Source organism: Blastomyces dermatitidis (genome assembly GCF_000003525.1).
Source record: "Blastomyces dermatitidis ER-3 genomic scaffold supercont1.15, whole genome shotgun sequence".
NCBI lineage: Eukaryota > Fungi > Ascomycota > Eurotiomycetes > Onygenales > Ajellomycetaceae > Blastomyces > Blastomyces dermatitidis.
The window spans coordinates 757445-772583 of NW_025544788.1; the positions used below are offsets into that span (position 1 = coordinate 757445).

The window sequence follows — 15139 nt, forward strand, 5'->3', positions numbered from 1 at the left end:
AAAATATTCATATAAGTATGCGTGCTGCTAGAGTGGGAGACAAAAGCTCCTCCAACCACGCTAAACCCTTCCTGGCCACCTCTTGTTCCCTTCCCAAAAGACATTTCGCAAAGCTCCAAAACCGCGTCCAACAGCTCGACCAGCTCGATTGACCCGCTCAACCAGCTCCTACAGCTCCCAGCACAGGCAGCCCACCATGCCGGCGTTCAAAGATGAACATATACTGGTATGCATTATACCTATATAACCCTGCTTGAACCCCGTTTTCCCTGTCTAATCATTCCTCACAATGCATCTGCTGATTAAAACTTCCCCCTAACCATCCAGATTATTGCGCCGGGTTCGCAAACCACCCTGGCGCAATTAGGTCTGCCCGAATCCTTCACGCCTGCGAAATTCCGATTCCCGACTCGCATGTTCCCGGCTGAAAAGAAGGGCGAATGGGAACCGTACAAAATTCGTGAGAAGATCGTGGTGAGGAAGGCCGCGCCCGCGACAGTCCCCGCACCCGCCACTACCACTGCGACGACTGATACCACCGCGACAACCGATGCGCCAAAGGAGGATGGTGTTGAAGTTCAACCAGATGTTGAGATGAAAGATAAACCAGATGTTGAAATGAAAGATAAATCAGATGTTGAAATGAAAGATAGCACCGAAGCAGAACAGCCAGCAGAGGACGCGAAAGCAGGAGATGCAACGCAAGACGAGAAGAAAGCGGACACCACCACCGCCACTACCACTACCAACATCGTTGAAAATGGCCAAGAGGGAACCACCGCTACCAACGCTGAGCAGCCAGAGGAGGAACAAATAATATACGAAGAAGATCCAACGTCAGACGAAGGCGCCGTCTACCCGATCCGCAACGGCGAAATCGTCGAGTGGTCGTGTTTCTTCGCCCTCCTATCCCACATCTTCAAGACCCTCAGTCCGCCCTTTCACACCCCCATCATGTTTATCGCGCAGCCGGTATGGACCGCGCGGGATCGCGAGGCAATCACTCAGTTCGTCTTTGAGAAATTCCAAACGCCCGCGTTCTGTCTGATGGACTCTGCCTTGGCCGTTTGCTACGCGTACGGCACCGCAAACGCCACGGTGATTGACATCGGTCATGGCAAGGCGGACGTCACTGCCGTGACGGATTTCAGTGTCAACGAGCATGGCAGGGGATTGGCGCTGGCGAACTGCGGCGGCGAGGCGATGACGGACCGGCTGGAAGAGTTGCTGGGTCCCAAGGGTTTAACGCGCGATATGTGCGAGCAACTAAAGAGGAGCAATATCTGCGAAATCCTCCCTGCGAATATTCCACTTCCGGGAAGTTCGGAGACGGCGTCACAAATACCGAATTCGTCGGATGTGCTTGGTGCAGCGGGCCCCTCGAAGCCTGTCCCGGGGCTTGCGGGCAAGGGAGCTGAGGCGGCGAATGTGATGGGGGAGGACAATGATGATGAAGGCGTTCTTGACGTGGCAGCTATCGTTAGTAGTGGTAATACGAGCGAATATCTTGCCCGGAGAGAACGGGAGAAAGCCGAGCGGACGTCTGCGAAGAAGGGAGCTACGGATGCTGCTACGGGAAAACCAATTCGGTTACCCAACTACAAAAAGGAGCTGGCGACGTTCCAGTATCATGAGTTTGTTAAAGTTGAGCCTAAGGATGTGAACGCACAGAGCACTACTGCCCAGTATATTCGGCAGAGGCGCGATATCGAGGTTGGGATTGAACGATTCCTCGCACTAACCCCCAGCGAGACGAAGTCCAAGGACCAGTGCAGCTACGGCATTCTCGACACACTCGCCGCCCAAATCCACCATACCATCCTTTCAGTCCCCGATGCGCCCAAGCGCAGCGAATTATGGGACTCCTTCATCATCCTTGGAAACGGCAGCAAAATAAAAGGTGTGTCCCCCCCCCCTGTGGATTCTCCAAACACAAAAAATTCAAAAATAAAAACAAAGCTAACGGCATATACAAAACAACACAGGCTTCCCCCAAGCCCTCCTCGCAACCATAACCCAAAAATACGTCCTCTCCCCTTCGTCCGGAACAATCTTCACCTCCGAATTGCCCTCGCAAATGTCCACACCACTCCCAACCGGCGGCACAAACACGCCAGCCCACCTCCAGAACCCAGGCCCCCTCCACCATCCAGCAGCCCACGGCGTAAACCCCCTTCTCGTCGCCGCCACCCACGCCAACAACCCTTCAACCCCCAACCACCTCAATCCCCATGACCCCCACGGCACGAACTCCCCAGCAGCTGCAGCTGCCGCTCACCACCACCAACAGCACCACCGCTCAACCGGCCACTCACAAACACCTACCTCCATCCGCCTCCTCAAGCCTCCCGAATACTTCCCAGAATGGAAGAACCAAGGCATCAGCGGCTCATCCAGCGCAATCGGCGTGGGCGGCTTGCAGGTATCCTCATCAGCAGCTGCAGCTAGTGCGACAGCTGGGGGTGCCGGGGGCGCGGGAGCGGGAGCGGGAGCGGGAACGTCGCTGCTTCCGGGGCTAGGTGGCTCGGGCGGGCAGAATGTGGGGATGGAGGAGGCGACGTTTTTGGGGGCGCAGGTTGCGGCGAAGGTTGTGTTTGTGATTGATCAGGGGGTTAGTAAGGGGTTTTTGAGCCGTGTGGAGTATAACGAGGCCGGGCCGGCGGGGATTCATGATTGTTCGTTGTAGGTTGTAGGGTGCGTGGGTGGGTTCGTTTTCCTATATGTATTATTGTAACCACGATGATCGAGCGAGTGTGGAAAAAAAAGGAATTTTTGTTGCCTTTTCTTTTCGGAAATTTACGGCGGAACCTTTTATAAATTTGGGAATGGGACTGGTGTTTTTTTGGGGGGCGTGATACATATATTCCCTCTTGTTCTTGTTTTGCTTTCTCTACCCCCCTGTTCTTCGGGTTGCTCTTCTTTTTTTTGTCGCCCTTAAAATGTATCAAGCTAGATATCTACCTACGCAGTACATCTTTTACTACACCAATTGAGATCGACTGATTCTAAACTAGTTCGTTCACTGATACATCATATCATCCGTCACTCATGCCATCTATCGTGCGAAGTGGGCATAAAATGTTATAATGAAAAAAAGAAAGGTATCATACATAATAAATCGTAAATGGGACTCCATGTGGGGAATGTAATAAGTTATACATAAATGTGGATATAAAACACAATATGAATCTGCCGGAAACTGATCCAAATCCAGAGATGGCTCTAACTAGAGTAGGTAGAAGTAACGTAACAAATCCTCGCCAGCTCGCACCGTTTGGACGATTTCCCCTGATTCACCACTACCCGGCCCCCTTTTCTGCGGCACGGGGCATGTATGCATGGTAGGGCTGTTTGGTTCCTAGCATGATTGCCGCGTTCCCATTCCCGTTGCTGTGTGAAGGATGGAATGGATAGTGCGTGGCAACTCAGGCTCGTAGGTAGGGTGAGCCTGGAAGAGCAGGGCTGACACCCTTCTTTGGTTGTCCCGCGGTGGCACGTTTCAAAGGGGGGAGAAACGGGTTGTGCAAATCGGAAGAATTAACATGTCCATGCACACTTAGCGTTGTATAAAGCACTCCCGGATTATTGTTGTCCGGTATGAACAACTATTATTATTATGGTCAGCTAGCTAGCAAAATCACGAGGGGAAACACGATGCGTGACCCCCTCCCCGTACCCCCCCGGAGGAGGGCATATTGTATATTTAGCTTCACACGTTACTTACCAAATAACCTCAGAGTAGGAATGCTGTAAAATCTATCGTACGCAAGCTGCGCACTCTCAACTGCCCGCATTATACTTCTCGCCCGCACAGCGGAAGAGTTCCTGCTGCTGTCGGAGCAGCTCTTCTTCCGTGAGGCCGCTCTGCTCCATCTTATTGACTTTTTTCTCGCGGGACTATTTGATATAGGTATCAGTAAAATCCTTGCTACTTTTCTTTGCCGGTAACTTAGGTTCTACATCTGATAGATAGATACTATATTGCAGCCTCCGGTCTCATATATCCATGCCAAAAGATCCAAATGAAAGAAAATGGAACTCACCTTCAGCTGCTCCCTGTGCTCCTCTGCCACCGCAAGTACGTCAGGTACATAATCTCCAAAACCCAAATCCGTTAGCGCCTTCTCGATGTGTTCGCATGCGATTGTCTTTTTCGCCTCCTTCTCGCTGATATCGTTTGCCTCGGAAGATATTAAGGTGATGAACTCGACACAGCATTCTATGAGCAGATCGCGCGCATCCTTAGCAAAGGTCTGCCCGGATGAAGTGGGAAGGATTTCGGTTATTATTTTTTGAACGGTTGCTGTTATCGGGGATTTCGAAGTTAGCTGATGTGGGGTCCTTTTATTTTGTTATAACGGTGACAAGGGGATAGATGGTTAAGAGGGTTTTTGCAGGGAGTGTAAGAAGCACTTTGCACAAGGAATGTGGGAATGCATAAGGAGCGGAATATGGCTATTTCGAAGTATAGTAGTACCTTTGGGCAAGGAAAGGTCATCATTGCCTGTTCCATTTTAGATAATAGATTAGCTTCGAGATGCACGAGAGAACAAGCGCGGTGCGGGGCTAATATCTACGTACCTCCAAACTCTCGGTCTGACATATTTATTCAACAGGCAAAATTTACTGATCCTAGTTTAGTACGTCACGGAGGGGGATCAGAGTCAAAGCAATAGATATGTATAGATGTAGATGTCTATCACCTGATGAGCTCTTGGATGGAGATGTTTTATGTCGTGGTTCCCGCGTACCATTCTGCCACATCACGTGGGAAGAAATCGTTCACCGCCTTCTACGATGACTAAGATCCACACTTGGCTTAAATTTCTCTTTTTGGAAATTTCATTTTCACTTTTTTCTTCTTTTCTTCTCACCAGACACAAAGCACAAAACAAATGGGCAACAACAGCTTCCTATTTCCCATGTCAATTGACTGGGTAATTGACTTATGGAGACAGATATTATGATATCACCTTACAGTCGATGCTCACACTAACCAAATGGTATGTAATATTCTCTTTTCTCTTGTTTCTCGTCAACTTATCATGATGAACGTTGTTGTCGCCCCTATCATACAAAACGAGCATCAAGCTCCCGTGGTGATTTACCTGTCCAAGCCAAACGGACTATCTGATCATAGTTTTCTCTCTCCCCGAGGATTCTATTCTTTGTCTCCTTTGCCCCACATGTTCTCCTGGATACAATCGGAAAGGGGAAACACTGCTAACCCCAGTGTTTAGAAGCTATAGCGTACGTCCCATGCTTAGAGACAGCTCGATGGCCGGAGATGCAGTAGTACACAATGCCATGCCCAGTCCATCATTTGAACCATGAAACCAGCGGTGATTGTATGTTTTGATCGTGGATTTTAACAGCGTTTTGGCCTCGCCTTGGTCGTGTGCGTGACCTAACAATCATGATGAGCGAATACTTTTGTACTATCAAATACCGATCTTCAATGACGAATCCTTTACGATTCTCTGATACACGCACACGACTTACCTGTATCCAGGATGATTTAGCAGGCTACAATGGATCCTTCAGAGCAAGCTGATGAACATCTTGCTAATGCTAGAGTTCGCTTATGTTTAGGAATATCAGACTCGTGTAAAAAAATCTTGAGATATATTCATTCGTAGGTATGTTGGATAATTCCACTTCTGGTCTTTCCATGTTGTTTCCCCCGTTTATGTATATCCCCACGTCTTGAACACGAGACAAATGATTAAAACATACACTCCATGCTAAATATAAAGGTGCCATTCTTGGCATCTAATGCTTAAATACATGTGTCCATTTTTCATCTTTCGACTGATGTCTCTTCAAATTGTTTATTCAATTGAGTTTTATTTTCGTCATTTTTGCACCGATTTATTCAAATCTTGCTGACTTGACATTTGTAGACTTTCGCGCTTTAAGTTTGCCAAATAGACGAGACCGACCAATCAACCGCCCTGTGGAAAGATGCCGATTTTGGAATATTCGATCTGCCTCCTAGCCAGCCCCAGCTTAATAAGTTACTCCCTGGTTTAAGATATATCGCACTTACACCAACACGTTTTACTCAGATCATACACGTGCTTTGCATTAACGGTTGTTTCGTTTAAACAATCCTGCTCTTCCTGATACGTCAAACATGAACTTCAATTTTGTGTTCGCCATATATGACTGTTTCTATATAGATTCCTAGTGTGTATATGGATGGAGCGTCGGTGAATTTAAGTCTACAGGTTTCGCTTCTTTTAGGTATCATGAGATGGGTGGATCATCTGTTCCACTACACTGTAGCGTATGGCTAAATAGACAAAGAATATTTGATGGCAATCGAGATGCACCGTAATTAACATCATCAAAACGACTCTTCCTGCTATCATTGTGTGAGTAGACGTACAGCTTCAGAGAAGATCGATATCTGTATTGCAATGCTCCTTCAATAGTCACCAAAGAATCTTGCAATTGTCTCACTTTTATCCCCGCCATGGTGGGCAACACCCGCCCATATTTGAAATGCCTAGCACGACCATCTCCTCCGTCGGCAATAATTGACAGCTACAGGGCGTATTTTTGTCATTCTGATGTGTTGTTTTCTTCATTAAAAATAAGTCGTTATCCTATATCCGTCAACACCCGTTGCTATCCTGTCTTTTCCCTCTATTGTTCAGCGCATGCCAACAGCTTGAATTTAATACAAGCTTTGTTCGGGCCGAAGTTTGGGCTGGGGTTTCGATAACTTGGTTGGAGAAACTCGACCGCTCGGAGTTTTTGGTCTGCTTGCTGCTTGTGTTCATGAGGGAGGGGGTGTATATATATATATACCTTAAAAGAGCGCTGTGGAGGGCTTGTTTGTTATTTATATACACTCGCTGATAGTGTACAGTTCATTCTTTCCATTTCTCTCTTTGATCTATATATTATTACAAACTAAAATAACAAAATACAAAAAATGTCCACCGTAATCATCGGCGGTGGCATCATCGGCCTCTCCACTGCATACTACCTCTCCCTCTCGCTCAACAGACACAAACACCAAATCCACATTATCGACCCAGCAGCTCACCTCTTCGACTGCGCCTCAGGTTATGCTGCCGGTTTCGTCACCCGCGACTGGTTCGCGCCCGATCAAGCCGCCCTCGGCGCCCTCTCCTTCGACCTACACGAACAGCTTGCGCGCGAGCACGGCGGCTATGAGAAATGGGGGTACATGCGCAGCACCGCGGTGGGGTTGCAGGTGCAGTATGCGGACGGGCAGAAGTCAGCGAGCGGGGATGATTGGCTGAGGCAGGGGGCTAGTCGGGCGGAAGTGGCCGTGAGGGCGGATGAGAAGAAGGAGGGGGAGCCGGATGCGGCGCCGGAGTGGTTGACGCCGCAGGAGGGGGGGAGAGCGGAGAGGATCAGTGATGTTGCGGGTGTGGCGCAGGTGTAGGTTCCCTTTTCTCCAGGTTTTGTTTCTTCTGCTTTTTCTGCTTCTGAATTGCCCGCTGGAAAATGCTAATTGTTACTGCGCATGGGTGGATATGCATTAGTGACCCGCTACGATTGTGTCAATTCCTCCTGGCAAAATGTATCGAGCGCGGCGTCCAGGTCCACAACCCTGCGCGGGCAATCGGGCTCATCAAGGACTCTTCATCCGGTTCTACTACAGGCATAACGCTTCAACACCAGTGCACGAACACCCAATCAACCATCCCTTGTACAAACCTCCTCTTTGCCGCAGGCGCATGGACCCCCCGCGCCTTCGATGCCCTCTTCCCAACATCCCCCACCCGCATCCCTGTGACTTCCCTCTCAGGCTACTCCATCCTCATCCGCTCCCCCCGCCACACCCTCTCGCATGAAAGAGACACATATGCCGGAACGGCGCATGCAGTTTTCACAACCCACCCACGCTCCTGCGGCTTTAGTCCTGAAATTTTCTCGCGCGCCGGCGGGGAGATATACCTCGCAGGCCTCAATAGCTCGGAAACCCCCCTCCCCGCGCTCGCGAGTGATGCCCATGGCATGATGGAGGCAGACAAAGTTGCGCTTGTCCGCAAGACGGCAGTGACGCTGATGGGTAAGGCTGACCCGAACGTGGCGAGCAGAGATGCAGAGGGAGATGCGAACATTGATGATTTGGAAGTCGTGCGGGAAGCGCTGTGTTTCCGCCCGTGGACGGAGAGCGGGCGGCCGATTGTGGCACGTTTGGGGGATTGGGCTCTGGGATCGGGTGATGTGTCTCCTTCTGGTGGTGTCTTTATGGCGGCGGGGCATGGGCCATGGGGTATTTCTATGTCTTTGGGAACGGGGAAGGTTATGTCAGATATGATTAGGGGAGTTAAGACGACTGCGGATGTGAGTGGGCTGGGGCTGGAGGCAGGGATGAGGCCTGCTAAGGCGAAGATATAGATTTTGCTTATGTAGAGAGAGCTATAGAGATACAGTAAAGAACCCTTGATTTCTGATAACTGCATTTGTTTTCAATATTCAGGTGTTCATTATTGAGTATTTCCATGCATTTTCCTCCCTTGATATTAGGGGGATAGAGCAGGTTAGAGGATCAATTGGAAGTTCAGTGTAGAAGCACGGGGAGGCCATGAGAATTTTGGCCCACCCCTATCCTGCTAGTTAATGTAGATGGGTGTATCACATACATTCGCATCCTAAGACTGATACTGTATCTATATTATATAGGATGTTGTTGTCGTTACAGAGAAGAACATCTGATGTTTTGAGGAAAGGAGAACTTCGGTGCTTATTAATAAATAACCCAAAACGGATAAATTACTCGCGCCGAGAAAAACATATTTATGCAAAATATTTCAGTTGAAAACCAACGTTACACATTTTGTTCTCCCATCCCAGTGTTTTATATCTGCTACAGATATCATATATCCGCTGGTGATACTGAAGGCGCTGGCAATCGTCTAAATGTCAGCCAACGAGAGCTACAATGATAGCCACCGCGCATTCCTGCAAGCCTTCATGGCTCGCTCAACAATGACATACGAGCAAGCGAAACCTGTTCTAGCTGCCATATTTTCTGCCAGAGGTACTCTCTGCGATCTATTCTCATCCATTGCTACACTTTCCCAAGGGCCTGTCCTCAGGCGTGGACGCCCGCTAAACAAATTGAACACTTCTAACCACATAAACACCTAGACCACCAAGATACCCTCCCCGAAGACATCACCCAAGCCGACTTCTCAAATTATATCGCCACAATAAACACCGCCATCTCCCCCTTCGACCTCGAAATCCGCTCCACGCGTTACCAGACAGAGCCTACCACCCGCATCTACGCCCTTGTCAACACTACCAGCGACCCCCTCACCCAACTAGCCACCACCTACAACGCAAACGAGATCGCGTTCGTCAAACGCGTCTTGGACGCCATGTTTGATACTTACAATACCCCGCGGCTGGAGGCGATGGCCGTGACCTCCATGCAGGTCGCGCAGCTGGCTAAGGTGCCTAGGGCTTCTGAAAGGAGGGAGTCCGCCGCCGCTGCTGCTGCGAATGGTGCACCCGCTGCCGGCGCGGCGCAATCGCTGGGGATACGTGAGGCGGATGATATGATGAAGAAACTCGTGGAGGAAGGATGGTTTGAGGAGAGTCGGAGGGGTTATTTCACGCTTAGTCCCCGCGCGCTTATGGAGTTGCGCGGGTGGCTGGTTGCGACGTATAATGATGAAGAGGATGATAATGGTTCGGGGGCCGGTAGGAGGACTGCTAAGATCAAGACTTGTTTGGCTTGTAAGGATATTATTACCGTGGTACGTTTTGAGAGGTTCTTTATTTTTTTAATTTTTAATTTTTTTTCTCTGTTTCCTAATCTGCGGGGCTTCATTTCTACGTCGGTAATTCCTAATCAGATTGTTTCACAGGGCCAACGATGTTCCCAGCGCCAATGTCCCGGCCGTCTCCACGACATCTGCACACAAAACTTCTTCCGCCGCCAACAAGCGGAGACATGTCCGATCTGCAAATCGCAATGGACTGGAGACCACTTTGTGGGCGAGCGGGCCATTATCGCTGCCAATAAACAGTCAACAGCACGGAGACGGAGCGGGCGCCCAGCCGAAGGAGCTAGCAGCTTAGGCGGTCAAGGTGGCGCTGATGCTGGTGAGATGGCTGATGCTGCTGGATGAGGTAGGCTCATATGTGAAACTTTTAATAATGATTGGATATATGTCGATTTTACAAGGACCTGGTAATGCAGTATGGATGAGGCGGGTTGGTCGGTAGCTTTGTGATGCCGATGCTCATCGTATCAGGGCTATAGTGCCGGGGGCGAGGAAAGGCACATTAATCTCATCCCATCAGGAACTCGAGTGCATGTCTCTCTCTTGATCACACTTGTGGAGATTCGACGAGCAAGTGCATTACACAACCAACAGCGACCATCATGATGTTTTGGATTTGGGGAGGTAGCAGGGATAGAGCCATTCTTCCAGCTGGACACTTTCATAGGTTTCCTCAAGATGTGGGGAGACCTACCGTTTTCTTGCAAGTGGCCCGCTGAGGCAGACTAGATACCGCCTAGCTGGTTCTTCCAAACAAACGATCGGTATATATTATTTCCTTGTAAAAAATATCTGAAGACAATACTCGTCGTCTCAAGTCCGAACCATTGCAAGCCCTAACATGTCCGAAACAGGGAAAAACCAACCGCAATGACTAAGCCTCGACGATGACATCATCCATCCCAGCCAGAAGCTTCACTGAACCTTATTTTAAGGTTATTTCTTTCGATTTGCTCTCCGTCAAATATTAATATGCTCTACAGCTTTTCTCATTCGTCCATATATTAGCTGTCTCTTGTTTCCCTGGTACAACATTGAACCTTCCAGTCCAAACACCAACAAATAGGCATTGTCATCGTGCCTGTCCCGCTGTCGGCCCAACTTTCCCTGAACTTTGTTTTGCTTTTGAAATTGGAAGATCCCTGCCCTCGTAACTGGTCTTTTGTCATGATGATCATGATTAGTGCTTGCGCGCTAGATACGCCCACCCTGCATTTCTTGGGCTTGGTATTTGGCCGAAACCCTGAAGCTATCATGCAATCGTCATTTGCTAGCAGCTGGAATCCCGTTTCCGCTCGGGGTACCATTCGAGCTTCGGTCCTTACCTTGTTTCCGAGATTCATTCATGAGCTGCAGAATTTCATCACCATGCTCAGGTAGGCCAAAGGGATACGATGTTGCATCACCAAAGAAGTGATCGACATTGGTGACTCCAATGAGATTATCAGTTTTTCCAGAAAATTTTGCTTTTCGTTTTACCTTCGCTCATATTTTGCTTTTCAGTATAACGCATTAGAGTTATCTCACCCCAACTTACAATTTTTAGACTCTCGAAACATCTTTAGCTAGCGATGCTCCGGCTTTTAGTCATTTCAGAGCTTTTTAATAGGGCTGATATACTTTCCCCGCAGCTTGTAAAAATTTCCGGTGGTTCTCCTAGTCTTTTTTTCTCGCGTCTAAACAGCGCTCCCTATATTCATTTTCTACCAGAAAGGTCCTTTCATTTCCCTGAATGTAGATCTCTATGTTGCTTTACATGAGCTTAGGCAGAATTCATCGCTACGCGTCATCAAAGAGATGCAGTATTAGATCTCTGTTTTTTATAATCACCTCGTTTGCTTTTGCGGGGAACCTGTGAAAAAGCAGCTCACCAGCCATGCGGATCACTGTGAGTAAACTGGAGCTTGCAGGTTCTCCCTGCTCCTTCTCAACTTCAAAAAACACCGACTAACCCCCAACAGCTTCAACTATGGAGGTCCGCGCTTCTCCTCCTGTACACTTCGACCATACTAGCGCTCCCATTTGCTGAAAGGGTCGCCAACGTCTTCGCAAAAAACCATATGTCATCCGACTCCGCAGCAAAACGCGATAGGGCGGACTGCGCTGAATTCCTCTACCTGACAAGATTCCCCGGCGTCACCTGGGACAACGATAACTGGAGGTTAACTACGACAAACCTCGACCAGGGTCACTATCAATCCCGCGGCTCCATCGCAAACGGATACATAGGCATCAACGTCGCAGCAGCGGGCCCGTTTTTCGAACTCGATGTCCCCGTTAATGGCGACGTCATCAACGGATGGCCGTTGTATTCGCGCCGGCAAACTTTCGCGACCATATCTGGCTTCTATGATCTCCAGCCGTCAACCAACGGTAGCAATTTCCCATGGATGAACCAGTACGGCGGCGAGAGCGTGATTAGCGGCGTGCCGCATTGGAGTGGATTGATTCTCGACCTGGGGAACAACCAGTATCTTGATGCTACTGTTGATGCCGCTGAGATCTCGAATTTCAAGTCCACGCTGGATATGAAAGGCGGTCTGCTGAATTGGGAGTATACTTGGTCCCCTGCTGGAAGGGAGGAATCGTTTCATATTTCGTACCAGCTTTTTGCGCATAAGTTGAATGTTAATCAGGCCGTTGTGCAAATGGCTATTACGCCTTCGGCAGATGTGGAGGCGAAAGTCGTTAATGTCATCGATGGGTACTCAGCTGTGCGGACGGAATTTGTTTCCTCGGGTGAGGATGGGCGCGCGATTTACACTTCCGTGAGCCCTGTGGGGATACCCAATGTGACGGCTCACATTTATGCCACGTTAACGGGCTCAAAGGAAGTTGACTTGGAGTCATTGAAATCAGTCCCCAATCCGCCCTATGTGCACATCAACCAATCTTCAATCGCCCAGGCCGCTGACGTTAAGTTACGCGCTGGCCAGAAAAGTATCGTCACTAAATTTGTGGGTGTTGCGTCTTCCGATGGATTTGAAAACCCTGGACAAGTGGCAAAGGACGCATCTGCAAACGCCGCAAACGCTGGGTATAATTCTCTTTTGGAGTCTCACATCGGCGAGTGGTCGACTGTTTTCCCAGACGACTCTGTCGATGATTTTAGACTTCCGGAAACTGGCTGGCTACCACTGGATAGCCACATCATCGAATCTGCTGTAACGGCCGTCACGAATCCGTTCTACCTTCTCCAGTCAACTGTGAGCGAGAACGCCCTCCAGGCTGCCAACAACGCTCCTATCCACCAGGGCAGCGTTTCTGTGGGTGGGTTGACTTCCGACTCATATGGCGGCCTAATCTTCTGGGATGCGGATATATGGATGCAGCCGGGTCTTGTTACTGCATTTCCACAAGCGGCTCAATCATTCACCAATTATCGTCTCTCCAAATATGGACAGGCCATTGGGAATGTTCACACTGCGTTTACATCGTCAAAGAATCAGACAAGGTTCTCCGAAGGTGCTGCGATCTATCCATGGACTAGTGGGCGGTTTGGGAATTGTACGGGCACAGGACCTTGCTTCGACTATCAGTACCATCTTAATGGCGACATTGGCCTCCAGATGATCAATAATTGGGTGACTACTGGCGATACCCAACATTTTAAAGAGAAGCTGTTCCCGGTCTATAATGCGATTGCGATACTATATGGTGATCTCCTGGAGAAGAACGGGACGACATGGACGCTCACTAACATGACAGACCCGGTATGTGCTTATCCTCCAAGATTCTTCTCTTCTTTGCGAGCTCCTATACTCTATAGTTGGTCTAAAAATACATCCTAACCGCGATCTAGGACGAATACGCTAATCACGTTGATGGAGGGGGGTTCACCATGCCCATGATGGCTACAACGCTGCTCTACGCAAATTCGCTGCGTCAAATATTTGGCCTCGAGCAGAATCAAACGTGGAATGAGATGGCGGAAAACGTACTTGTGTTGAGAGACCCTGGGGCAGACGTCACCCTAGAATACACGACGATGAATGGCAGCACTCTAGTGAAACAAGCGGATATTGTGCTTAATACGTTTCCGTTAAGATATACAGATGAATATTCGCCGCAAAACGCCCTGAGTGATCTGGATTATGTATGTAACGGCAAACCCGCTCCCCCGCTGTCCATCCTTTCGCCCCAATCCACGCATGGAGTTATACTCTGCTAATGCCTATCTAGTATGCTGCAAAACAATCCCCTGACGGCCCCGGCATGACCTATGCGATATTTTCCATTGTCGCCAACGAAATTTCTCCCTCTGGCTGTTCCTCCTACACATACGCCCAATACTCATATTCCCCATATATCCGGGCTCCATTCTTCCAGTTCTCTGAGCAGCTGATAGACAACTGGTCGGAAAACGGCGGCACTCACCCCGCATATCCATTCCTAACTGGAAACGGCGGCGCCAACCAAGTCGCCTTATTCGGCTATATGGGTCTGCGTCTCCTCCCAGATTTCGTCTTGCATATCGATCCCAACCTGCCTCCTCAAATCCCACATTTATCCTACCGGACGTTCTACTGGCGCGGCTGGCCCCTGAAAGCAGTCTCGAATTACACACATACGATGATCCAGCGTGCCACGGATACCCGGCCCCTCTCAACGGCTGATCAAAAGTTCGCCGACGCCCCTATCCCCGTCCATGTCGGTCCGGAATCAAACGTAACAATCTATTCGCTCCCGGGCTCCGGTCCGCTCACTATCCGCAATCGCCAAATCGGCTCCCAAGCCACTTTCCCGGGAAACATGGTGCAATGCCGACCCGTCTCATCGCCAGACGAGTACGAACCGGGCCAATTTCCCATCGCGGCCGTGGACGGCGCCGCCTCGACCAAATGGCAACCTAAGCGCGCAAACGCCACCTCCGCGCTAACCGTCTCCTTCCCCGATGAGGAAATCTCGGAACAAATCGCCGGGTTCGCCTTCGACTGGGCGCAGGCACCCCCTGAATCCTTCGCGGTCGTCCTGCACAATGCTCCACTCAGTCTCCCCGTACAACAAGAACAGGAGTCCACGCCATCGACAGCACTATCCGTCCCCTCCACTCCCGGCACACTCACAGTCGCCAACGTCCCCTCCCTCACCGTCTCAAACCCCTATGACCCAGCAACGACAGACCTGAACGTCATAGCCCGCTATATCGGAAACACGACTAACGTGACCCTGGCTCAGCCGATGCCGGCCACGCGCTTTGCGACGCTGTTGATCTGGGGCAACCAGGCGCTGGACGATGTGGATCGGAATGCGGGGAATGGGACTGGGGCGAGTGTGGCGGAGTGGTCGATCTTTAGGGCAGAGGCGGGCGCGGGTTCAGTGTTTCGGTGGCGGGTATGATACTGCGGGCGGGGAGG

General features: G+C 49.9%; 6 protein-coding genes across 6 annotated transcripts; 5 read left to right on the top strand and 1 right to left on the bottom strand.

Moving 5' to 3' along the window:
- Positions 1-3012, top strand: BDCG_09411 (chromatin remodeling complex subunit). Its single transcript, XM_045425198.1, has 3 exons — positions 1-226; positions 328-1900; positions 1986-3012. The coding sequence occupies exons 1-3, from the start codon at positions 197-199 to the stop codon at positions 2684-2686; spliced, it is 2304 nt and encodes a 767-aa protein (XP_045273748.1). The 5' UTR covers positions 1-196; the 3' UTR covers positions 2687-3012.
- A 768-nt stretch (positions 3013-3780) lies between these two features.
- On the bottom strand, positions 3781-4603 carry BDCG_09412 (CBF/NF-Y family transcription factor; the record flags this gene model as incomplete). The annotated part of the gene is made up of 3 exons (XM_045425199.1): positions 3781-3897; positions 4044-4303; positions 4582-4603. 3 exons carry the CDS (start codon positions 4601-4603, stop codon positions 3781-3783), a joined length of 399 nt encoding a protein of 132 aa, XP_045273749.1.
- Positions 4604-4853: 250 nt separating this feature from the next.
- BDCG_09413 (FAD dependent oxidoreductase superfamily protein) lies at positions 4854-8722 on the top strand. Its single transcript, XM_045425200.1, has 5 exons — positions 4854-5003; positions 5241-5348; positions 5593-5639; positions 5904-7419; positions 7524-8722. The coding sequence occupies exons 4-5, from the start codon at positions 6944-6946 to the stop codon at positions 8383-8385; spliced, it is 1338 nt and encodes a 445-aa protein (XP_045273750.1). The 5' UTR covers positions 4854-5003; positions 5241-5348; positions 5593-5639; positions 5904-6943; the 3' UTR covers positions 8386-8722.
- A 145-nt stretch (positions 8723-8867) lies between these two features.
- BDCG_09414 (DNA repair protein Nse1) lies at positions 8868-10127 on the top strand (the record flags this gene model as incomplete). Its single annotated transcript, XM_045425201.1, has 3 exons — positions 8868-9028; positions 9139-9752; positions 9864-10127. The coding sequence occupies exons 1-3, from the start codon at positions 8908-8910 to the stop codon at positions 10125-10127; spliced, it is 999 nt and encodes a 332-aa protein (XP_045273751.1). The 5' UTR covers positions 8868-8907.
- Positions 10128-10949: 822 nt separating this feature from the next.
- BDCG_17978 (uncharacterized protein) lies at positions 10950-11347 on the top strand (the record flags this gene model as incomplete). The annotated part of the gene is made up of 2 exons (XM_045427017.1): positions 10950-11158; positions 11329-11347. 2 exons carry the CDS (start codon positions 10950-10952, stop codon positions 11345-11347), a joined length of 228 nt encoding a protein of 75 aa, XP_045282929.1.
- A 311-nt stretch (positions 11348-11658) lies between these two features.
- Positions 11659-15122, top strand: BDCG_09415 (acid trehalase; the record flags this gene model as incomplete). Its single annotated transcript, XM_045425202.1, has 4 exons — positions 11659-11670; positions 11744-13495; positions 13585-13878; positions 13965-15122. 4 exons carry the CDS (start codon positions 11659-11661, stop codon positions 15120-15122), a joined length of 3216 nt encoding a protein of 1071 aa, XP_045273752.1.
- Positions 15123-15139: the final 17 nt, after the last annotated feature.

Bases quoted from the DNA above. Each gene is read 5' to 3' on its own strand.
- BDCG_09413 (XM_045425200.1), top strand. From the start codon at position 6,944: ATGTCCACCGTAATCATCGGCGGTGGCATCATCGGCCTCTCCACTGCA. The intron at 7,420-7,523 runs GTAGGTTCCCTT...GATATGCATTAG, and splicing joins GTTGCGGGTGTGGCGCAGGT to TGACCCGCTACGATTGTGTC.
- BDCG_09411 (XM_045425198.1), top strand. From the start codon at position 197: ATGCCGGCGTTCAAAGATGAACATATACTG. The intron at 227-327 runs GTATGCATTATA...CTAACCATCCAG, and splicing joins TCAAAGATGAACATATACTG to ATTATTGCGCCGGGTTCGCA. The intron at 1,901-1,985 runs GTGTGTCCCCCC...AAAACAACACAG, and splicing joins AAACGGCAGCAAAATAAAAG to GCTTCCCCCAAGCCCTCCTC.